The 26,453-nt window shown below is 31.0% G+C and overlaps 1 protein-coding gene across 12 annotated transcripts in view; it reads left to right on the top strand.

The window, feature by feature from the left end:
• Positions 1 to 26,453, top strand: part of LOC127735151 (rho guanine nucleotide exchange factor 28-like) — a 169,248-nt gene that overhangs the window by 81,342 nt on the left and 61,453 nt on the right. For 8 of the 12 annotated variants that reach the window (XM_052245235.1, XM_052245240.1, XM_052245244.1 and 5 more), the window contains 9 exons: positions 564 to 894; positions 1,286 to 1,315; positions 5,350 to 5,498; positions 6,684 to 6,796; positions 7,564 to 7,705; positions 8,717 to 8,750; positions 10,286 to 10,336; positions 13,743 to 13,862; positions 17,166 to 17,265. In XM_052245235.1, coding sequence (XP_052101195.1) covers positions 564 to 894; positions 1,286 to 1,315; positions 5,350 to 5,498; positions 6,684 to 6,796; positions 7,564 to 7,705; positions 8,717 to 8,750; positions 10,286 to 10,336; positions 13,743 to 13,862; positions 17,166 to 17,265 — 1,070 coding nt within the window. The remainder of the gene's footprint in view (positions 1 to 563; positions 895 to 1,285; positions 1,316 to 5,349; positions 5,499 to 6,683; positions 6,797 to 7,563; positions 7,706 to 8,716; positions 8,751 to 10,285; positions 10,337 to 13,742; positions 13,863 to 17,165; positions 17,266 to 26,453) is intronic. The other 4 variants (XM_052245243.1, XM_052245239.1, XM_052245237.1 and 1 more) reach the window with 4 other exon arrangements.

Consider the following 26,453-nt stretch of genomic DNA (forward strand, 5'->3'; position numbering starts at 1 on the left):
TTGTCAACTCCTTACATGTGTTATTGCTCTGAAGGATGATTTTACCTTTTTTTTGTGTTTTTGGCTATTATCTTGAAAACTATTTATGTTTGAAAGAAGTTAAACACAGAAAAAAACTACCAGCAAGGTATGATCTAATAAGTCTACATAACCAAAATTGTAGGAGTTACTGCCCTTGAAATATATTTTTTTTTAAATAATTATGCTTTTTGGGCAATTATCTTGAATACTATTATAGATAAAGAGAAACTGTGAACAGCAAAATTGGTTAGCTAAAGAAGATCCCTAAAAAATCAGCACAATGACCAAAACTTACAATCAAGTAATCTCATAAGTCTGGTCTGATATGGAGATCAGTACAAATTATATTTTGTTTTGATGTATCAGAAAATCAACCATTTTAAACAGCAAAATAAACAAATTAACTCTAAATCTAGTGTCATAATTAAAATAAAAAATATTCATAACGATCAATAACTGCATATTATGACAAACGATCCAGCTTAAAGCTTCAAATTGAATGATGCTTCAATAAATTATACAACATGGAATTATTTTTGCAGGGCACCATAGTTCTATGCACAATCTGGCCAAAGATGAGGAACAGTCAGTACTGGCCGAGGAGTCCACCCCATATAATGAAGAACTCAATTCAGATATTCAAATTGTTTCGGATGATGATTCTAGAGTACAAATTTGTGTAAATGGCATCACTCTTGATAGTTCTGACGATATTAGATTGGACACAAGTCTTAATAGATTTATTAAAGATTATTATGGGGACAACACCCCAGGAGTAAGACGCAGGAGTAGCTGGTGTCCACAAACATCAACCATCACCGAAGATCTTCATAACAAATATGTCAACCAGAGTTCTTTCTCGCAGGGAAAAAGGTACCAGAAATCCTTTTTTTTTTTTTTTTTTTTTATCCTTTTCAGAATATTATTTCCCCTTGCATGATTTATATTCAATTTGACACGTGTAGTTATACATTGCATTCGTACAATAATCATCGAGTTTTATGTTCCCTTTATTGGATTATTGAGCTAAATATACATCTTCTCTGTTATTGTTACATATCTTGTTTCAAACTCACTTTGCTCAAAAAGAGAGCAAAAAAAAGTAAAAACATAAAAATAAAAATAACTGAAATAATGTAAAAAAAAAACCCATTTTTTTTTGTATATGAAATTAGAAATAAATGTTATTTTGAAAGGCATATTTGTTTTCCTAAAATATATTAAGTAAACTATGTGTTGCTAAAAAAATAGAGTTTATTTTTAGAGATATAGACCAGAGAAGACATGCCTTCTAGTAAGACAGTTTCATAGCTTCTATTCGTAATGAAAAAAACCCATTACTCGATTAAATGTTTCTACTTTCATTAACAAACAGGAGTTTTTCGTTATTTATTTAAAGAGTACTCTCTATACCTAATGAATTTGACATCTTTTCGTCTATTAACTAATTTGCTGATTACAGTGTTTGTTTGCAATTAGATGTGCTGTTCTTTCTTTTGACATAACTTTTCACTAACTCTGTTTGTTTTGTTGTCCTGTCACCATTTAAAAAAATTAACACACAATTTCTTTCATTACTGTGTATTTCAAATTTTACACTGACTTTTGTGGTTTTCGATGGGTACAGTTGCATGCACAATTTGAAACATAAATCAATTTTAAATCACCTGACAGAAATGAATCTTTTTCCAATAAGGACAAATTTACATTGAGAAATGTAAAAGCTACTGATTTTCATAATGGTCTATCTCCATTAGCAAATTAGATATTTTAAGTAACAGTTTGATTTAGTTCAAGCCTTGTATACCTAATTCAGACTGACCTTGTATCCCTTGTGTATGGCCTCTTAATCTAGGTCTTCTCTAAATGTAAACAACTCTTCATGATTTAGTAAAGCATGTTGATTGCAGTAGGTATAATTGATAAAACAGAGAAATATTTACTTATCTTTGGATAATAAAAAAATAATAATATTGACCTTTGTAAAGATCTGCAAGATGAACGTATATCCTCCAATAAATGCCTTTAGTTTTCAAAAATCAGAAACTTGATATGAAAATGGATATGAGATATGATTGCCAGTGAGGCAACTATTGACTAGAAACTAAACAGAATAAAAAGCACCTGTCATGTTGGCCATGAAAAGAACCTCACCAAAAACCTATGTTGAACTTGTGCTATGGAAATTGGTTCACAATTCCTGTTCCAGTAGTGGCACCTATCATATTGCTTATAACAAGAAGTTCATCAAAAAACAGTGGTGAACTTTATTCTCTGGAATGGTGTCATATTGCTTATGACAAGAACTTCATCAAAATCCAGGGGTGAACTTTATGCTCTGGAATGTTTCACAGTTCCTGTTCCTATAGTGGCACCTGTCATAAAAATCTGATGACAAACTCATTATGTGATACATCTGAATAAAAATGCATTGTGAATGACAAATTTCATATCCATTTTCATATTAAGTTTCTGATTTTCAAAAAACTGAGGGCATAACCATCTGTGACAAAGATTTTCCAAAACCTCACCATTGATTTCTATGGTAACAAACTTTGAATTATTCAGTAAAAGAACATCATCTTTGAAGTGGGAAATAAAGATAAAGGATAATGCTTACTTCTTTTCTTTTTTCTTTAAAAGCCCATATCAGACTTTAAACTAGTCTCGTAAAAAAGCTTATTGCAAAAGAAATGAAACCTTTCCACAGAATCAGTTTACCTGTCCATTTAATTTTTTGTTAACCTTACTTGTTGAATACATATGATACAAAAATTTAAATGGACAGGTAAACTACAGCTGATTCTGTGGAAAGGTTTCGTTTCTTTTGCAATACTTGACTTTATTGAGTCAAATACGGCAACATAATTTGTGTTTACTGTTGTTGGCCTAGTTTCATTGCCTGTGATTAATTGCCCAGTTTATTTACTACTGGTCATTATTTGGTTTCAGAGAAATTCCTTGCTTAAGAGGTTTTTGAATTACTACAAGCTAAAAAGTAATTTCTGGTAATTTTCAGGCTGTAGATAATTGGGTTTTATTTTTGTCCATTAATTACAAAACTCAAAGGGAAATCATTACCCACAAAGAATACCAATAATCCTATCAATAATACATAACATGTACTTGACGTGGTTTCATAATCAAAATTAAATCAACTTTTATCTGTTCAGCATTCTTGGTTATCTTGAGTTACTTCTTTTCTTTACGGTTTGTTTTATAACTATCTTATGCTTGATGGTTAGAACATTTCTGTAAGTCTTGTTAGTCCAGCTGCACCATCATGGAGTCCATATGTCCATTCCAATGAATTTTTTTTAGCCCATCTGACATAAAGGGCCAATAGGAGCTGTTATCTTTACTTGGTGTTTGAAATCTGTTCACTTTTCACTCTTTCATCTTCTGAATTTGCAGTATCTGATTCTCAATTAGTCATTTTTTAAATTTCTTCTCTTCAAGCCTTTTCAAACTTTATACAAAAGATGATTTGTAGACCTTTTCTGCTGATTGGATGGACTTCATCATATATGTTCCCATTTAATCAATTGGGAATCACAGTTTAATTGTCTTCTCTTACTACATACATAATCCTAATTATTAAAACTTAGGAGTAATGTACAAAAGGTCTTTATAAAAATCTTCTCACTTGACAGTCCCTTGTGTAAAAGGCAATTCTTAATTCTAGTTGTTTTGAAAGAGTGATCACTTTTGACATTAGAAATAGATCTATATAGTTGATTGATACTGTCTCTTTAATGGTTTGTAGTTTTTTTTTTATGTATCTTTTTTGCACTGTTAACTATTTTATGTGTCTTCTGTACTAAGGGGAGATAACTATTTCAACCTTGGCCTTGGCATGACCCAGACCATAAATAAATGCTTGTTTACACACAGTAATTGTCAACAAAAATGGATTTTCGATTAGGTGCCTGTAAAATATTTCTTATTAGTCTAGCATATAACACTTTAAGGGTTGAATTGACATCTTTTATTGTAGTTTCATAATCACTTGCTACCAGCATTTTCTGATTTATTTTTTTATTATTATCAAATAATTAATACATGTATTCAATGAACCAAGGTTCCAGTCATATGGAATACTAAATGTTGTTTCATGTTAGTCTCAAGGTTACTTAGAAATGTTTTACAGGTTTTGGTAAGAACTCCGTAAAGAAGATTTCAGTATCTGTCTTTGTAAAGAAAGCAAAGCCACTAAGTAACAATTTTATTTCATCTGTCTGTCATTTAGATTTGATCTGCTGAAAGTAATGCATTTTCCTATCTTAAATGTTATTCTAAAAATAACAGTTATCTGCAAGTTATCAAAATAACCTGTTTTGATCATCCCCCTCTTAAACCTCTGTGCATGTGCAAAACTCATTGCACTTCAAGTGCATCTCAAAGCTATAAATCGTCTTATCTGATGCAAGGTTGTCTGGCAAGTGATTAATTTGAAACATCTTGATATTAACCTTATCTGTTAAATAATGAGACCCAATTTGAGAAATTAAATCAAGAAAAAACAACTGAACGAGATTTTTTTCCAGCAAGAGATATTATACTTCTTCTCTGTTGTAAGCAATACGTAGAAAGGGAAAATATACTGCTATGTTGGGAAACCGTTTCGACTTGTTGGAAACATGTCAGTTAAAGTCAGTTCTTGTTTATATTCTGTTTATTTATAGTTAACATCAAAATATTTTAATTTTTTTTTAATAATTTTCTTTTTATATATAGGGTTCATTGTTGCCAAGTTTAGATAAAATTCTTATGAAATATGATTAAAATCATGCATTTGCATGTTGAAAATACCTTTTGATTTCTGAGTTATTTATTTAATTACGTTTTTTATTTAAGAATCATAACATGTGTGTCTTAGCCTTTGAACATTTTTCTTTTATTTTGGTATTTATCGTGAAAAGAAGGGTTTATTGTGTGGATGTATTTCCCCAAGGTAGACAATAGCCTTTTGCCAATTAATTCTCCTTAAAATAAGAATATTTTAACTACCAGAATGGAATAATGATTATGGCAAAATGAATGTGTTTTTTCTTGGAGGAATCTCTAAAGCAAAATGTGTTAATATACTGGTATACTTTGACCTATAATTGTTTACTTTTACAAATTGTGACTTGGATGGAGAGTTGTCTCATTGGCACTCATATCACATCTTCTTATATCTATGATAGGGTTTTAAAAATGTAGATTGACAGTCTCATGCCATTATATAGAATTTTTGCATTGAGATGGTATTAAACATATGCAATGCAATCAACCATTAAAATAATTATCAGCAAATATGAAGATGAATTCCATTTTCTATTTCAGTGCAAGTTTGAACCAACTTGATGGAGATGATTCAGACGATTCCTATCATGATGCCAAGGAAGACAACATATCAACCAATCGACAAAATCCATTAGACATGGATGCTATTAGTATATCACCTTCAGAATCAGGCTGCTCAAGTCCTTTCTGTAATTATGTTTTACAAATTATTGGAATGTCTTCAGAATCAGTTTGATAGAATCTGTTTAGAAAATCTCTTCTCATATTGTCTTAAGAACCAAAATGTTTAAAGTTCATTGCAAATTTACTACATTTGTATATAATTATTTAAACTAGATAGCATAATATTTTTTTTTTTAAATCAGAAGCCTTAAAAATTCAATTGCTTAAAACTTGCTTATTAAATCAGATTGTAAATAAAAATTAACATATATTTTTTAATACCTAGTGCAAAGCTAGGTTTATTAAAACAGGACTGTGCTGTACAAAAGGTTGTATGACATTCTATCTTTTATAAGTCTATTTTAAAAATCTATTCAATTAAAGATGAATCTTTGTTGATAGTCTGTTGTTAAATGCCAGCCAGGGTTGTTTTTGCAATTATTTGTATATCAGTATAAAAGTAGTAGGCGCATTATGGCCATATTTGAAATGCCAGCCATGATTTATATATTTTCAATAATTAATATATTCTTATACAAGGAGTAGGTGCAATAAGGCCATTTTTGAAATGCCAGCCAGGATTTTTTTCTCAATAATTTGTTTATTTTTACCTAATTTTTTAATGAAATTTGCATATTGATTTTAAGATTTACCTGTATAAATAACAAAGTTTTGTAAAAATGATGTCTTCAGGAGGCAGCACATAACAAAAAACCTACCTTCAAGCATTTTTTTTGGTGAAAAAATGTAAACGTCCGCAGGTTTAAAAACATTTTATTTTATTCACAAATATAGAGCACATGCAAGAAGCAACTAGAAAATTTAATTTGGTCCTTAAAATCTCAGTGGATGGTAATTAGACATTACATCTTTAACTTTGCCCATATTTATCCAACAAGGTAATGCAAAATTCATGTGATTTCAGATTTCAGAGGCAATTTCTCATTTCTCATTTGAAATTTAATATCATGTGAAAATTCACTAAAAAGTTATGTTTGAATCCCTCCCTAGCTACTGCTTTCTCTCTATGAAAAGAATTAAAAAAACTCTTACTCCCCAATTGTCATTACCATGAAAGGTTATTGATAAAAGTAGACTAGTATAAAGTAACTATGTTAAAATGAATTATCTATTGTCTTTATTTGAATAGCAGATTTTGTCAAGTTTAATTCATAAAAGTTTATGTTTTATAATTTTAATTTATATTTCAGATAAAGAGGCTTCTGATGAGAGAGGTTATGAGCAAGGGTTAACTGGAGATTCCCTTATTGGAACACTTTACCATTTACAACAAGAACTTGTTACTCCAAGAGACAAGAAAAAAGTAATTAAAAAATATTTCAAATTGCAAAGTACCGGTATATCAATCCACATCTACATCATTACATATCACGATTCAGAATTAATTCCTGACATAAAGGAAAGATTTAGAAACATGACTCCTGACATAAAGGAAAGATTTAAAAACATGACTCCTGACATAAAGGAAAGATTTAAAAACTACTCCTGACTTAAAGGAAAGATTTAAAAACAAGACTGCTTTGCCATTTTAACACATGAACAGCAAAAGATTGACTCTCCATAGAAGAGATCAAAGCGTTCAATGATCTTGTGACAGGCAGTAGGAAACATCAACACGAATAAATGAATTGACTAAGATTGTCAGTTTTCCTGTCAAAGGTTGTTGTCCTCTCTCTCCAGCTTCCTCCACCAATATAAACTGACCACCCCATTAAAGCCAATATTGCTGAAAGTGGCTTTAAACACCCAACCATCAATCAACACAAATTGAAAAATGATGAAGATGATTGAAATATATAAAAGATTCAAAGTTATTGAATGAATGAAGTATACAAGGTTGATACAGCAACAAAATAAACATAAGTTATTAAACCAAATATTGAGTTACAACAGTTGAAGTCAAAGGGAAAAGTTCATTTCAGTATGTAGTTTATATTTTGACATTTCTTCATCCTTTCATTTAGTCCTGAATATGCATGAAATATTTAGTACTGGACGTTAAGCAAAACAAAATCAGTTATTCAATTTTTGCTGTAGGAAAATGTATATTTTACAATTGTTTTGTTTTAGACTCAGGTACGGAATTTGTCCGAGGAGATTAATCAGAGTGGCGACTCTGAAGAAGAGAATTCTAAATTGACTGTTCCTCAACATTCCAGTAACATGACTAAAGCACAGTCAACACCTTCAATACCACACGCTGTTTCGACAAGTAAGTCAGTATTGTATCATGTCAAATGACTTGAAATAAAACAGTCAAATTTGACAGTAGCAAATTAGATGACTAAGAATAGTCAACACTTGTTTCATCTAAGAAATTTAAGATAGAAACAATATTTGAAAAAGGGGATCTTTATAATGCCTTCCTACTGTCAGATTGTATCACCAATCAACATTTATATCACTTATGTTTTGAATATCATGCAAGGTTTAAACTAAAATATATATCTGTTGAAAAATGATAAAAATTAGAAATTTCAAACACAAAAACTACGAGCTGACAAAATTTATGTTTTGAATATCTTTATTTCTGAAAAATTACATTTTTTGGTATAATAAAGCAGGTTTCAAATAAACACCAATGAGATCGGAACATAAAAACATCAGTAAATCAAAATTAGGGCAAATTACATATAAATTAAACAGAGAAACTCAAAACCTTACACTAAACATCAAAAATTCTGTGTAGACAACTTGGAGAAATAGTTACAAAGATGATGAAAGAACAAATATTATCATCTAAAGCTTAGAACCTTATAAAAATAGTCAGCCCTTAACCTATTTTAGAACGTCCACTTTTGACTTTCTTCGGACCAGCAAAACCATACCACAATGACATTTAAACCAGTTGGGTGAAATTACTTGCAGTGAAATTACTTGCAGTGATAGTACTTGCAGTGAAATTACTTGTAGTGAAAGTACTTGTAGTGAAATTACTTGTAGTGAAATTACTTGCAGTGATAGTACTTGCAGTGAAATTACTTGTAGTGAAAGTACTTGTAGTGAAATTACTTGTAGTGAAATTACTTGTAGTGAAATTACTTGTAGTAAATGTGTTGAAGCATGCAAACAATTACTTTTTTCAGTGGGCCAATCAAAAGGAAACACCACCAAAACACAAAGTTAGATTTGTTCAGTCAAATTTTATTTCAAACAACCAGTTACATTGGACCGCAATTTAATAATCAAAGAATTGATAAGGATTTTTTTTTTATTTTTATAGGTGAAAAATTGGGGCATACTCGGGATCCAAAACAGTAAGTACTTTCTAAACAAACTGATACTTGAACCAGTGTAACTACCACACTTTGCATTAACCTCATTCTGATTTAAACACAAATCATGTGTCCATGCTTTGCTTACAAGGATCTGACACCAATCTGTTTTACTTTCTGTTGGGAAGGTTTTATCTTGATGATGCATACCATTTGAAATTTGGTGCAGAAATTTCATTGGTTGACATATTAATCGAAACAGAAAGTAGAAGAGAGCATTGTCAGATCTTTGTAAGATAAGTGAGTACACCTGATCTGTATTCTAATCAGATTGCATTAACCTCTAATGACCTGCTGCTTTCATTGATTTTGTTACCCTGAATGTAATTTTGACCATCCTGCAGTTAAAACTGTACTAAAAAATTGTTTTATTCATCTTTTAAATTTTAATTTCTTGTCAGACGACTCCTTAGAGAAAGAAAACTTGTGCAGTAGGGCTGTTGAGTAGTGTGAACACTTCATGATCAATTGTCTTCTGACATTTTGAATATTTTACCTTTGCTCTAAAACAATAGAAATCTATCTTTTAAAGTCTAAAGGCTAATGGTTATAGATTATACAAATATTGTCAAAGTAAGTATTAGCAAGAAATCATTGACCTAGTGAGATATAATATAAAAATGTGCCATTTTAAATGACAGTTATGAAAATCTTCATTTCTCTTTGTTCTCATAGTCTTTCTGGTAAACACTTAATGTTTTGATAGTTTTACTGAGGCAAAAAAATCAGGCTTTTACAGAACATATCAAATTATAAAAATTGACGATTTAACAATACTATTTTCCTCCTCCTGACAGAAGAGCAACGTTTTTCCGGTATGTCTTCAGATGTCTAACATATCTATATATATATATACATAACAAATGGATGGGATGTCTGTTGTCATTGAGAAATAGATATAGATCAAAATATAACCATTAATTGTTAATAATTGGAATTTTGATTTTAGCTGGATATTGATTACCCAATATTTGATATGGTGTTTCAGTTATAGAATGTTATGTGCATGTTGGTGTTGGATGGTTGTATTCTGTCGTAGTTAAAGTACACTTAAATAATTAACTTCCTGGTTGCTGGTAATTAATTTCATAAATTCAATTATGCACTTAGAATCATTTAGTTGAGTTCATTTATGCAGATTTGTTTACAATATTGTCTGAATTTTTATGTGGCCAAAAGAAAACTTATTCATTCCAAATGTATGCTGCATAGATAATTTGTATTACGAATAAGTCATGTACTGGACACCAAGAAAAAGGGAGATAGAAGAAAATGAACTGAGGAATATAAACATGTAATAGAAAATCATTTTCAAGTAAAACTGATGTAGTACAGAATTCGGCTGTTAGGATGAAAATAGGGGTATTTGTTGACAAGACGTATCTGTTCCCTTATATTAAAGGGTTAACTCTATGGAACACATTTTCATAATCTATTTTCATTCTGAACAAGGAAAAGAATAAATAGTTTGAAATCTTTAAGTGAAATTGATTTTTTTTAAATGCGATTGATTTCAGACCACACCATAGATCCTACTTATATATACAAAAACTCATTGAAGAACATGAGTGAGTGAGATTTTATTTTGGCAGTGATTATTTTTTCTTGTATTTTGCACTTTATATCTTGGTGCTTTTTTTCTCACATGTACAGTTGTTATGAAAATTCTGAGCATATATTTTTTGGTATTTATGGTTGCTTAACACAAAGCTGTTTGAAACATATTGCCATTCTTGAAGCTTTTAATAATAAAAGTGTATGATATAGGGGAAACGTGTATTGGTCTTTTGTTGTTATTGCTGGACTTAACTCGTATTAAAACATTTTATATTATGCATGTGCATTGAATCTTTGTATGTGTATAGAATTAGCTAACAAAGTTTGAAATGAAATAATCTAAAATTCTGAAATATCGTTTCAGTGTACGTCTCTCAACTTTTTATTTGTATTTTCATACAACAAAAATTTATTCCATAAAGTTGTACCGTAAAATGAACTTCTTCGTCAATTATGGAAGATCTTGACCTTTATAACCCTATATTTCTTCTTTATTTATAGATATCACTTTTGTCATTAATAGCAAGTTTTTACTGCAACATTTAGCAAAGTTAAGCATGCTTTACACTGAAACTTTGTTTGCAGTGATGCAAAAGTTAGTGAACACTGCATGGCTTGCATGACACTTTTCTGTGTTAGTTATGTGGTTATGCTATTGTGATTGTTATAATGTTAATATGTTCATATTGTTATATTGTAAAATATTTGAGTAGTGTGCATGTGTTTTACAAAATATTAGTATTTGTTACTTATGTGTAAAATATTGAAAATATTTTAAGAGGTTGTAAATAATCTTTTGTCCTCTCTTTTAGTAAGAGTTGAAAATGTTTACTTTTTTCCCAAAATATACATAGAAAATCTATATTTGAAGTGAAATTCAAATTATAAGGTTAAGTTTCGACAATTTTTTGTCAGTGAACATAATAAAAAAAAATACAGAAGTAACAACCCTCTCTGAGATGGGCACAGGACGTTTGTGCTTTTTTACCTGTAACACGATAGGACATTTGCGCTCCAAACACTATGGACATTTGCGCTTTAAATTTTGATACACCTGTATTAAATTAACAGGACATTTGCGCTTCTTACCTGTAGTCGTCTTCCTGAAATTTTAATGAGTTGTAATCATTACGCAAATAAATTCAACTTATATTTGTGGTTAGTGAGTTCACATTGATATAGACTAGTAAAGGGGGAGGGGAATGTATATGTCATGATAGATTTTTATCATTGAACAACAGTCGGTTAATTACATTAAAATTCGTTATATTGATGAACAGGGGCCTAAATCAAGAATTGAGAAAGAGAAACTAGAAGATTTATTTGAAATGTGGATGAAATACCAGTCAGGACAGATTACAAGAGCTAAATTTGCTCATTCCCTGAGCCTCAGATATCAAGCAAAAACAGATCTTTGATGTCTATACGTGTCTTAATGTATTTAGAATGTTTACTTTTAGCTATATATAATAGCTATATTAATGTGCTATGAAATGACGTTTAAACACAAATGTGCTATGAAATGACTATTAAATTTTTAACCATAATGAAAATTTTCACTTTAATTCTGCCAGGTCCAACCTACCGGACCTAAGCCTGGATAACATAGGAGGGGAGTCGTAAGAAGCAAATATTGTAAAAGCACAAATGTCCTTTTTTAAAAAGCGCAAATGTCCTATAAATTGAAGCGCAAATATCCATTAAGAAAAGTGCAAACGTCCCGCGCCGTCTGAGATAGTGTTAGTTCTTTAGTAAGATAGTAATTGCAGTGAAATATGTTACTTTAAATGAAAGGAATGGTGTCATTTAAAAATCTATTTAAAAAAGTAGGGCATTGGTGTCATTTCTTTTTCATCTACCTTTCCTGTCTTGATAATTTAAATTGGGTAGGTAGGTTTTGGCTACTCTTTGAGTTCTTGAAATTGGAAAAATAATGTTAAAATCTAAAGCATATAATGGTTGTCTTAAAAATTATAAATAATTGAAGATGAAGGCATTTTTAGTGGATAGGGAAAAAACATTTTTATTTTGGCACTTGTTTTCTTTTCTGAATATGCAGAATTTGAAAATACCTTTGATGCCATCAATTCCAGTTTAACTGATTTAATGTTGTGCAAAAAACAAATGAAAGTTTGTGTGTATTCCATCAAATATATGTTTATTTAGTTGCAAATTCTAAAATGATAAATTGAAAACTAAGAAATACTTTAAAATTCAAATGTATGAGATGGCAAACAAGTTCTTATGATAATTTCATTACAACATATAGACCTATCAGGATGAAATAAGATTAATATTTAGATTTGAACTGGTATTAGAACGATAAGTTTTTGTTACCCTATAAGGTTAAGAAACCATTTGGTTATAAAGTATAGTAGAACTTGTCTAAACAGGACCCCTTCAGGACTGAATAGTTAGTTTAGATTAGACAGTTGGTAATTTTTTACAGGGCAAATATTATCAGCATGTCCTGATTCAAGAGATCAGTTTCCTTAGGTTTCTAGTTTATGCTGGGTTTAGTTTAGACAAGTTTAATTGTACTGGCTTTTATAAATGTATTAAAGTTAAGATATATTTAACATTAGCTTGACAATATTTGTTTTTATAATAATGAAATGCATGAGGCCAGGTTTGCAAGTTTGCTTGATAAGTTGCAGCTTTTTTTCAGAATGAAAACTACCCTGGATTGTCTGATACATTATGATATTAGTTCCAAGATTTTATCTGAAAATAACAGTGGTATTCAAGAAATTTATGTTTCATTTTTTTCTTTGAATCACTAATTTTTTTTACCTGTTTGAAACATATATTTCGAAAATTCAATTGAATTCAAAATCAAATAGAAATTGATTGTTTCAAAACAGAAATTTTCTGAATTATAAATGTTTCATTTATTTTTGGAAAAAAATCTTGACATCAATGATGATATTAATAAAAAATGTTATTATTGCGCTAGCAAAGGACAGCAGTAAAATTTAAACATTCTTTATCAAAACTTACTGTTGATTCATTATTATTTGGTGGATACCAATTTTTGGTGGATTTCGTAAATAAACGTGAACCACAAATTAAAATGTTCAACAAAGTATACATTTTTTTATAGGCTTGTATGCAAAATTCTGCAAAACCACAAAACCAAATATCCAGTAATATACCAATTTCCCTCAATCCACGGAAATTGGTACCAATGAAAATAAATGAATCCACAGTAACACTGTTTATAGAAGCTAAAACATTTTACATTTATATATTGTGTTGTACAACCAAAAGAAGATATACAAAATACCCAATAGTTTGATCAACAAGCAGACTTGCAACAGATGGCCTGGAATTGTAATATATAATTGCTTCTGTTAGTAAACATAATATAGATATGCTGTTATAACATATGTATGCACACTTTATACTACTTTATAGTGCTCAGTTCCGTCGTCAACGGGAAATCGAGGAAGATGACGACGAAAATACAAACAGAATGCTGGCACAAGAAGATAGAAATAAGAAATCTAAACTTTCATTGTTAGATTTTCTTAATGAGTAAGTCAAACAGTGTGTTGTGCATTGGCTGTGTAAGTCACCATTATAAAAGGCAAAGGAACTTTTGAAAATTTTAATTCAAGTTTTCAAATCTTATGCTTATTTTTCAGTTCTTTCACATTTTCAAACCTTTAATACCTTTAATTCCAACCTTAAATTCCATCCTTAAATTCCATCCTAGAACTATCAATTCACAGAAATGTAGCAAAAGTTAATACTTTTGGAAAAGTAGAATAACAATACTGAATGCCAAGGTAAATCCATTAAGGGGGAGTCGATAAACACTGACAAAATCAAGCGGTATTGGATTTTGAAACATTCCTAAGTCTTGAAATGGTGCATTAGGTGTGAAATGCTATTCAGGTGTGAAAACTTGTACTGTAGCTCTGGTCAGCTTGAGCTGTAAAAGATATATATGTAGCAGTTTCTTGACTGTATCTGTAAGCTCATTCTTTTGTATGTTTTGTTTCAGCTTCTGAAAATAAATCATATGTCTTTATTTTTTCTGTCATGATATTTCTAAAAAATACTCCTGTGGCATCTGAGTGTCATGTAAGCGTACATTTTTATGAATCATAACTGATTGTTTTTGTGTTGGCAGTAACCTCGGCTAGCTTCAAAGCTCTGTATCTTGTTATTTTCTGCTCTGTTGGTATGGTTTTTATGTTCCCAGCAAAAATATCGGCAGCATATTGTAATTGCTTTGTCCTTCATTCTGGGTGTTCAAAACAAATGTTTTGGGGTTGATAGTTTGCACATTTATACTCAATTTTGGGAGCATCAGTTGGTTATGCCAGCTTTTTATTTGTTTCCATTAGAAATTCTCAAATTTTTTCGTATGTTTTGAGTTGCATTATCAATAAAAACTGTTGGTTATTTGTCCCCTACCGACGAAGTTGAAGGGGACTTTAGGTTTGCACTCTTTCTGTCTGTCTGTCTATCTGTCTGTCTGTCTGTCCCTCCATCAGTCCGGCAAATCAGTTTTCCACACTTTTTTCTACGTGCTTGAAGATATTGATTTGATATTTTGTATATTGTTTTATCATGACAAGTTACAGATCAAGTTCGAATTTTGTTCCGGTCTGATGATTTTATGCTGAGTTATGGTCCTTGGACTTAGAAAATTCACTTAAATAATCAGTTTTCCACACTTTTTTTCGTCATGCTTGAAGATATTGTCTTGATATTTGTTATATAGTTTACACCATGACAAGTTATAGATCAAGTTAGCATTTTGTTCCAGTACAACAAATTTTTAACCGGTAGGGGACTATGTATTGCTATGCAATACTCTCGGAATGCTTGTTTATTTTAAACAAGTGAACTCCAATTATTTGAAATGCAAAGTACTAGAATTTAAAATTATTCAAATTTATAGTAAAATTATGTCCAGAAATAATATAGTAAGCACAAAGACATACATGAAGCTATGATACTGTGCAGATAAGATTCAAGGACCTTTTAAAACATATCCTCCTGATGAAGTAAATGCAAAAGAAATCGACTCTTCCCATTTATTATCAAAGTTTTAATTATTGGATTGTAACATATGGAACAATGTTTAAGAATTATTTAAGATCTTGCTTATTTTAATACATGTTGACTTGGCTTAAATCTTATAGAAAGTGGTCAGAGTAAAGTGTTTATAGTGTCAATCAATCTTGGGAATGAAATACTATATATACGTCATGGTACATTGAGTACTATCGAGGATTTATATAGTATCTTACTATATAAGTCCTTGGTACTATACAGAAATTTTTTAAAGTACAAATAGAAGAGGAATTCATGTTCATTTTTATTATTGACGAATTACTGGTAATTGCTTTTGTTTATTTTGCTTCTTCTTACATAGACGATTTTATCCAGCTTGCTTTTAGCTTGCTTGACTTACATCTAACATTATCACCTCAACTGCTTAGTTGCTTTTGTTTTATAAATTTCTATATAAAAAAAATGTTTTAATATATATTTTATTACAGCGATTACTTTATTACAAAAATATACTGGTATAGAGAAAACCATTGATTTTATAGCATGAATCCTTGAAAATGACATATATCATTCTCACGCTAGTGATCCATTAGTTTTTCCCTCTGTCAAAAGTTAAAGAAATAGGTCAGTTACCTTAGTTTAGCATTGTAAACACAATCAGGGATAATTGATATTTAGGAATTGATGTTGAATAAACCTTTCTCTAATTCTTACCAGATTTATACTTTCCCCTACTGGTTGATTATTTTTTATAATCAAAGTGAGTTTGCTTGATCACAGTTCTTCATTGGTGAAAGTTAAATAATGATGTCAAATTTTCTTGATCCTTGGATTTTGCTATTGTGACGTCATGAAAAAAGGCGACCATGTCTGATGACATCACATAGAAAGAACTAGATCATTTTGCAGGTTATGAAAAAAAAAGAGATAAATTTGCCTTCATATAGTCTAAATATCATTAGAAAAACAGATTCTACCACCATTCTTTGTGATATATGTGATATTTCTTCCTCCTCTCTCATCAATAAAATGTGAATATTTAATTGTCTCTCTAGGAGAAATATCTTTTACACTGGGTGGAGTGGTATAATCTATATTTCACCATGCATACGAAATTATAGATAAAGAGTGTAGCAATCTCTAATTTGTTGTTATTATAAGAAAGTTTTACTTGTATATTTTGGAGAAAACACATAAAAGTTACAAAAACCTGTGAGTCAGAGAGAGAAACCCAAAATCTAAAAGAACTTATGTGTCTTCAGAAGAATGAGAAACATAAGGGAACCTGTGTGTCATAGGGAAAACCAATGTCGTAGGGGATCTCCCTGAGAGAAGACCAAACTCTTAATGAACAAGAACATTGTATTGTTATGAGAAACCCATATTCCAAGGAAACCTCAGTATATTTGAGAGAAACTCTTCCCTTGAAATTTGTTAGCACTACAGTCAACAAAAAGTGAATCGAAGGAGCTAGAGAGAAACCAATAACTCACAAATGTTGAACTGCTTTATTTATAATTTTGAACAGAATTTGTGAAAACTTGACTAAACTTCATAAATCTTATTTAAAATCTCTGGAAAAATTTCAACTACAAAAGTTAGTAAATAAAAATATCTGATTTCTTCCACACATTTAGAGAACAAAAAAAGATTCTTTTCATAGAAGACTTCAAGTAAATATAAAATGTTTTTCAATGTATTAAACGACCAACTATCTGGTAATTGAAACTAAATTTTGATATATTTCACTTGCCAGATATTTGAGGCAGAAAATCCATTATTTTTATTATTTATTTCTCTCACTTTCAGCTCAAGTTTGAATGAAGAACAGAAATTAGCAAAGAAAGAAGAGAAGAAAAGAAAAACCAGTGTCTTCTCTCGGATATCAAGTAGCTACAGAACAAAAAAGGTCAGTTTATTTGAAGTATCTTCTGCCAAGTCAAAGTGTAATAGTAAAGATATCATGCCTCCTCAATTCCTATCCTGTTTTAGATCAGACCATGGAAATTTTTATAAACAGTTCATGATCACTTCATGGCTCCTTAAAAGACATGATACTCTTCATGAATATACGATAGAATTGTGTCTCAGAAATTAAAAGATGGAGAACCATATTTTTAAGGTCTTATCTGGAGTGTCACATTACAGGGAGTCTGAATTTTGACTACTTATTTGTAGCCCATATCCCATAATAATATTTTGAATAAAATATTGAACCTTTATTCAAATTACTGTAAACTAACTAATTTCTAGTGAGTAACAAGACTTTTACTAGTAGAAAACTATTTCGTTGTAAATATGTTGAACTTGGATCTTTGCTGATATGCATACATCATCATCATTATATATTGAGGTGCAGAAGGACCTTTTTTCGGGACGATGGGATTAGGCCTTAATTTTTGCAGGAATTCATGATTGCGCCTTATTTTTTTGCGGTACTTTGAGATAAGCCCTTATCAGGACTGGGAATTAATGATTAATTTTTCAGGATACGGGGAAGAATGCTTTATTTTTTTGGAAATTCGGGATGACACCCCCTCCTTCTGCCCCTCTATATTGGTTTTGGCTTCATTATTAAGATGGAAACGAGAAAATGTTAAAGGCAATCAGTTATTTACAAGGAAAATATGAATTAAATTTGTAAAAGGTAAAACTGGGGAAAAGTTCAGCTGATTAAAAAGTTCTACTCAATATTTAAAATGTTGATTTTTTAAAGTGAGGAGGAAAAGTTGCTTGACCAGGTGTCTATCTGTTCATAACTAATAAGCTATTATACATTTACTACAAAATCAGCTCATTACATAAATTCATTTGAAAAAGTTATACATGTAATATGTTACAATACTATGAAAAAAAAATCTTAAGTAGACTAGCAAAATATAAATAGATAATATTTTTTTATAATGAATTTGTTAATACATGCTACAATTTGATGCATTGATAACAGGCCTCACTCTGGGAAATCTCCCGTAAAACAAACTGCAAAATGACGTGTCTGTTCTTCGCAGATAGTTTCCGATGACTGACATAATTACACAATATAAGTTAATTATGCAAGGAAACTGCATTTAAACATCACAAAACACTTTGAGCTTTCATTTGATCCTAAATTACATCAAAAGGAAGATCAAATGTACTTCTATCAGATACATTTTAAAGTCAAGACCTTCTAGGAACAATGCCAGTAAGAGTTGTCTCTCTTTCTTCACAGTGGATAAAATCAAAGTCTAATCAAACTCTCAACTTCTAACCTGTCAGGTTTTATCAGATCGAAAATAAAAGTTGTTCTTATCATCTTTAGCCAAATTAAATCAATAATTACATAATGATGAGTTGCACCTGAGCAAACATTTCTAAAGTCAGGTGCAAAGACATAGAACTTTCACTTAAGTAAACATGGGAAGTGATAAAAAGATTCCAGGTGTACCATCCAACTGATTTGAGGTCTGTGGTTCAAACTTTGTTAAAATGAAGCCAGCCAAAAAATCAGAAATCGGTTAACTTATACTTGTTGACTTTTTGATTAAATACTATGTTAATTAATGTAATTATGTAAAGAAAGTTATTCAGTAATAATATTTGAATAATTGGAGGTGTGGAGTAAGCCTTAGTGAGACAGCAGTCTAACAACACATTAAAACCTATTTGCAGTCTTCAATGTTAGTTGAGTGTCCATGCAAAATATAGAGCTTTAAATTGACTAAACTTTGGTATACTGAAACAGATTATAAAGTTTTTTCAAGAGCCTTTTTGACTATTTAGCGTACCTTGCCCACTGGGCCATGTGAACTTTAACCATCACTTGGGGCCCGTAATTTATTTTGATTTACACAGGGATTTAGCAATTACCTTTCCAAAAGATATAGTTCCTCTATTATCTAAAGGCAACTACAGATTGCATGGCTGTATCAGGTGGCAGGCACCATTATGAATTAGTTTTTTTTATTAGGATATTTGGAATGAAGATTATTCGGCCCCACCCCCTTAGTCACAGTGTATTGACTTTGAAACTAGTATAGTTTTTATGTTAAATGTTTAAGGGAACCATTGATGGTAACTTAATGATATTTGTATGCAGTTGTATTAGCATAAGCACATCTCATCTCAATGGAGATTATATGGTGTAATCCATTCAGTAATCTTTCACTGACTTTGAAACTTTTACATAGATTTTTATTAGGTTAATTTAAGGAGAACCACTTATGATAAGTCAATGATATTTGGTATGCAGTTGTATTAGCATTGGCACAAATCATATCCATTGAGATTATTTTGTTGTGCATCCTCAATCATGGTTTATTGACTTTGAACATTTTGCATAGTTCACATGTTAAAGTTTGTGATATGGCTATTTTTGTTTTAACATTTGCGCTATACTATCAAAATTACATAAAGGCCAGACATTTCTTTGTGTCAACAGTTTACTTTTTCTAAACAAGAAGTTAGTTATAAGGCCTAAAGCAAATATGTAAGACAAGTTCAAAAATATAACTACTGATATCCGACAGATTAATGTACATGTTTTGTGATTATCTAAAAGGATGTTGATGGAAAGATTTATGATAGTTGTGCATGGATTTTTTGAATTCGAGGTGTGAAAAAAGTTCCCTTTTTGTACCCTTTTGGAATTGGACACACTTCATAAGATTTAACAATTGTACCCCTGCCTCAATGATATCTGCCTATTTTTATACGCCCGTTTACGGGACGTATTATGGTATACTTCTGTCCGTCCGTCTGTCCTTCCGTCGTCAACATGTTGGACACTAACTCAAAAATGCTTTAACCAATTTGCATAAAACTTTGGTGAATTGTTTATATCTATTGACGTGAGCTCCCTTTCGTTTTTTATAAAATTTAGATTTTATTTTATCGTCGTATATTGGTATGACGTTGGCGTCGTCGTCGTCCGGCATCGTCCGAAGACACATTGGTTTTCGCACTCTAACTTTAGTTTAAGTGAATGGATCTCTATGAAATTTTACCATAAGGTTCAATACCACAAAAGGAAGGTTGGGATTGATTTTGGGGGTTATGGTACCAACAGTTAAGGAATTAGGGGCCAAAAAGGGGCCAAAAATAAGCATTTTTTGTAACTTCCAGACATAACTTGTGTGTTAGTGTATGGATCTCTCTGACATTGTACCACAAGGTTCCATATCACACAGGGAATGCTGGGATTAATTTTGGGGGTAATTGCCTCAAAATATTAGGAATTAGGGGCCAAAAAAGGGGGAAAAAACAAGCATTTTTTTAGTTTCATGACAATAACTTGTGTGTAAGTGTATGGATCTTTCTGAAATTGTACTACAAGGTTCCATATCACAAAGGGAAAGCTGGAATTGAGTTTGGGGGTAATTGCCCAAAACGTTTAGGAATAAGGGGCCAAAAAGGGGCCAAAAATAAGCATTTTTCTAGTTTCCAGACAATAACTTGTGTTCAAGTGTATGGATCTCTCTGAAATTGTACTACAAGGTTCCATATCACAAAGGGAAAGCTGGAATTGAGTTTGGGGGTAATTGCCCAAAATGTTTAGGAATAAGGGGCCAAAAATAAGCATTTTTCTAGTTTCCAGACAATAACTTGTGTTCAAGTGTATGGATCTCTCTGAAATTGTACTGCAAGGTACCATACCACAAAGGGAAGGCTGGGATTGAGTTTGGGGGTGATGAATCATAAGGGGGTTCAAAAAATTTGGGGGGGGGGGATTTTTTTTTTTTCCTTTTTTTCCTTTTTTTTTCTTTTAAAATTTTCCATTTTAAGTTGGTTATTTCTGTTTTATATTTAAAAGCAAATAATAATGATATGGTAGGAGATACACACCAAACAGGATGTGTAAATTATTATAAAATAAGTATTGTGCAATAGCAAGAAATTTTCAATTGCACAGTATTGCACAATAGCAAGAAATCTTCAATTGCACAGTATTGCGCAATAGCAAGAAATCTTCAATTGCACAGTATTGTGCAATAGCAAGAAATATCCAATAGCACAATATTGCGCAATAGCAAGAAATTGTCAATTGTACAGTATTGTGCAATAGCAAGAAATATTCAATTGCACAGTATTGTGCAAAAGAAGATACTTCGTATAAATTGCTTATTTCTTGACCAATTTCAATGGGGTTTTATTCTTGAATTCTTGGGGTTCTTTAATATGCTGATTCTAACCGTGTATTAAGTTTTTGGATTTTGGGCCCCGTTTTTAAATTGGTCCACATTGAGGTCCAAAGGGTCCAAAATTAAACTTTGTTTGATTTCATCAAAAATTGAATTATTGGGGTTCTTTGATATGCCGAATCTAACCGTGTATTTAGATTCTTAATTTTTGGTTCTGTTTTCAAATTGGTCTACATTAAGGTCCAAAGGGTCCAAAATTAAACTTAGTTTGATTTTAACAAAAATTGAATTCTTAGGGTTCTTTGATATGCTGAATCTAAACATGTATTTAGATTTTTGATTATGGGCCCAGTTTTCAAGTTGGTCCAAATCGGGGTCCAAAATTAAACTTTGTTTGATTTCATCAAAAATTGAATTCTTAGGGTTCTTTGATATGCTGAATCTAACCATGTATTTAGATTTTGGATATTGGACCATAATAGTTGAATGTCCAATTTAAAATTTTTAAGTTCTTAGACCACATTCATTCTGTGTCAGAAACCTATGCTGTGTCAAATATTTAATCACAATCCAAATTCAGAGCTGTATCAAGCTTGAATGTTGTGTCCATACTTGCCCCAACTGTTCAGGGTTCGACCTCTGCGGTCGTATCAAGCTGCGCCCTGCGGAGCATTTTATTTTCATCATGCTTGAAGATATTGACTTGATATTTGTTCCATAGTTACCATGACAAGTTATAGATCATGTTAGCATTTTGTTCTATGACAATGAATTTTTAACCGGTAGGGGACTAAGTATTGCGATGCAATACTCTCAGAATGCTTGTTGAAGATTATAATCTCATGAAATTTAAAACTGAAATCTGCATGGTATGCATAAAATCAACTTCTGTATCTCATGCTTTTGATGTCTATTGTATAAATCTTGTTGTAATTTGACAGCACTTGTTCTCTTTGTATATTTCGCTGTTCAATTTCTTTCTCTTCACATACCATGCATCGTAATAGTCAGAATTCAGGAAAAAAACAAGATATTCGTGATGTAAAACAGAATCCTACTTGTTTATTTTGTTACCGTATTATCAGAGAAATTAATTAATCCTTAATTCGTTATTATTGAATGGATACTACAATCAAACAAGATAGACACTTATAAAAATATAAAATGTAAGTATTTTATAATGATTGTTTACTTTGATTCCTGGTGCAGAAGGTGTTGTTGAACTTAGAGGAGGTTGTACATGTTTTACTGGTTCACTTCATTATAAAAACCACCATTTCCTCATAAAAATTCTGTTGGTATCTTTGCTTTCAGACCCCTGCAGATTTTTACCTAACATTCAAGTAGAAAGAAACAATGAGGTCTTGTTATTTACTCTTGGGTAACAATTGCTGGGAAGGACCACAGACCTTGTTGAACTTCAAAGTTACACCTCTACTACACATTACTACAGTATTTGAGTCTTCCATACGTAATTTTTTTTATTAGTTGATATTAGCTTTGAACTAGCTTTCAGTTACTGAAAGTACTCTCAGATCTGTACTTTATGTCTTTTGTGTTTTTGTTAGTTTTTTGTTTGTGCTTTGTATCGATCTGATGCATTAAGCCCTTTCAACTGATTTTTATAGTTTGTTTTTATGTTGCACAGTTACATCACTGTTCCAGGTTAGGGTGAGGGTTTGGCGCCAGCAAACATGTTCAACACCACCACATTCTGGTGCCTGTCCCAAGTCAGGAGCTTGTAATTTGTTGATTGTTGTTTGTTGCTTTTTATCATATTTGTTTTTTCGTTTATCGTTTATTGTTTTGTACATTAATCAGTCTGTTAGTTTTCTCATTTGAATTGTTTTACATTTGTCATTTCGCTTGCTGTGCTGTATGGGTTTTGATCATTTTTGAAGGTCATACAGTGATCTATAGATGTTAACTTCCATGTCATTTGGTCTCTGGTGGATTGTTGTCTGATTGGCAATCATACCATATCTTCTTATTGTTATATTAAGTATTTATTATTGGTATATTATTTCTGGGATAAATCCTGTGAAATAAGAGCAGAGATCAATCTAGAAATCTCAATACAAATAGGCATTTCTTTTTCACACTGGACAGAGATGTTACAGTAACCACTGTAATTATATATTCTGCTTTAATCAGTTTTTCAAATATTTCATTATAAACCTGTGACTGTTTTAGTGGCAAGACCTTAAAAATGTTATTTCACAATCACATTTAGCCCAAACGAGTAAAAAGCAATAAATTCTGAATTTAAAGCTCTATTTAATATCTCCTCTTGAGTCAGTGACACCTACACAATTCTCTATGAAAGTTTTTTGTACCAATTTCAAAGTATTATAGTTTTTTGTATTGTGCTACACAATGAAAGTCATGAAATCAGTGCAGATGAGCAGAACATTGATCTTAATCAGCTGACGAATCAAAACCTGATCCTCATCACTGTCATGTTTCTCATCAGTCATTCATAGAAAAACTATTGTTTTCTTGTGACTAATAATGATATGTATTATATATAAGTATAATTACTTATATTAAGTAATTGGCAACAAGTGTCTGGCTCTGCACACCTTTGTCTTAGGTAGTGTATAAATATTTGGGAGGGATTTGTTTGCCAGAACAATTTTCTTTGTTTACATTCTATTGAACCATTGGCATTCCATTAGTAACCAGCCATGAGAGTCACTGTAGTCCTTTTCTTCTAATTGGTATCACTATTTATAACAAAAACAAGTATTTTTGTGCTGACATTTACTTTTTCTCTGGAATTTCAGGTGTGAATGGATTCGGTTTGTTTTTGTTATTGCAGATGAACCGCAAAACAAAGTATTGAATAAATAGCAAATGAAAAGATGTTGCCTTTTAGCAAGTGCTAGGGGTTGTCTTGAACTTGCACTGAGGTGCAAGCTTTTTTCATCTGGTTGAAGTGTCACAGAATAGAAGTTCCTTCATAATATAAGTTCCAAATGGAAACAGTATTCTGGAATATTATTTCCACTGGAATAAATATTACAGTAAATGTTCCTAACGGAATAAATGGTATAGAATATTTGTTCCAACAGGAACAGATATTATGACATTGTTTATAACAATGTTTCCAGTGGAACTTCTGTTAGGCGGAACAAATATATGTTGACAGAAGACCTCACTACTGAAATGAAGAATAGCAATAAAATCCCTTTACTTTTTCTTTGGGTTTTATTAAGTGCTTGGAGGCATATAAGTCGGGAACTAATACACCACCTCACTTCTTTTCCATTAGTCTAAACAATTCAAATCCCCTGTTAAATAAATTCACATAAAATGCATCTAAAAGGTTAAACTACATATGGATTCAAAAGTATAATCAAAGTACTGAAGTACTGAACATCGGATGACCGCAGGTTCTTGTGGATGGTCAAAAGCACATGTCACAGAAACAGATCACATCACTATACCTGAAACTGAGGTTAATTTACAGAGATTTTGTTTTTCTTATACAAGTTCGTGCTTGGATGATGAATAAATGACAGGAAATTCAACCTCACCGTAAGAACTATTATATTGTAGTGATACAAATCAGTATACCTTAGACTATTATACTAATATAATAATAGTTCCAGAGAATACACTGGTGTGTTGTTATATATTATATTAATATTACGGTTGCATGTATATATAATTTTCATCTATTTGTATATCATACTATTCTACTATTAGTATAGTGTAATGCAAGTGCATGGTGGACACTCTTCTGTAAAAAAAATCAAAGTCTTAATGGCTGTAAAAGCAATTGCTGCCATGTTAATGTTTTGTGGACTTTTATTTTTCATCCATATATATAAGAATTAAACCTGACAGGACAGGAGTGTTGACTAGTGAGAAGCAAGATATAATCTTCAATAATTGAAGGATCGCTAGAAACTTAAAGAAGAAGACGGTTTTAACTTTATATCAATATAAGACTTTAGCAGGAAATCATTTTAAATATGTTTTATATTTCACAAGGAGACAACAAGTTTACCATGCTAAAGTTGGGGTTAATTATACATGTGCTGAAACATATAACTAAAAAAAAAATCATTATGGATTATCCCCTGGTAGTGTTTGTAACTGGGCAATAATTTCCTTTATTGATTTAATTTTAACCATTTTCATAATTAATTTAAATTAACCATTCAGTTAAAACATTTCAACTTTCCAGACGCAAATGTTGAAAAACAGGACAGAAATAAAATATCTTACAAGACATAAACATGTAAAAAATAAATATATATTTCAGCTTACTAAAAATATTTTCATAATGTTACTTTGACGTCATTTCTTAAAACTAAGTCCCAAACATAATTGCTCAGTTGACATGTGTCATCCTCATGCGATACGAGATAACTATAATTCTGATGCAATCCCGAAAAGGGGGGTCATCACAAACAAACATGACATTAAATTGTCATTATACGAACTAGAACAAACAGCTCTATGTTGCTTTGATATTTATCAATTTTCAGGAAACATGTGAAATAAATTTCAGGTCCATTTCATTATAGTGCCTAACAAGATTGTGTGAGGTAGACGAAATTGACCTTAAAACGATCGTCTTGTCTTTTGATGTCCAAAAATAGGCAGATCGGACATATAAGGACTTTATCTAATGACTACATAAATTTGGGATTTATTATTATTATAATATTCTAATGAAACTGAAAATTGTATTTTTTTTTTAGGATAAACAACAATTTTACCTGGCGTAGCCGTGCATAAATGTTATTCTGCATTTATCTTCGAAAAATGGCGTATTTAATGGAATAGAACGTTAATACAGTAAACTTTCTCTTTTTTCTCCGCAATAGGCTATCAAAAATAATTTATCTAATGTGTATGTGGAAAATTATGTGAAAAGATAAAAAGTGGCAATTGTTACCTTTCATACCTTAAGTTTCATTCATCTGATTCTGACCAATGCTTATATACTAAATATCTATTTATA

The sequence above is a fragment of the Mytilus californianus genome, unplaced genomic scaffold (assembly GCF_021869535.1).
Source record: "Mytilus californianus isolate M0D057914Y unplaced genomic scaffold, xbMytCali1.0.p SCAF_3, whole genome shotgun sequence".
Lineage (NCBI taxonomy): Eukaryota > Metazoa > Mollusca > Bivalvia > Mytilida > Mytilidae > Mytilus > Mytilus californianus.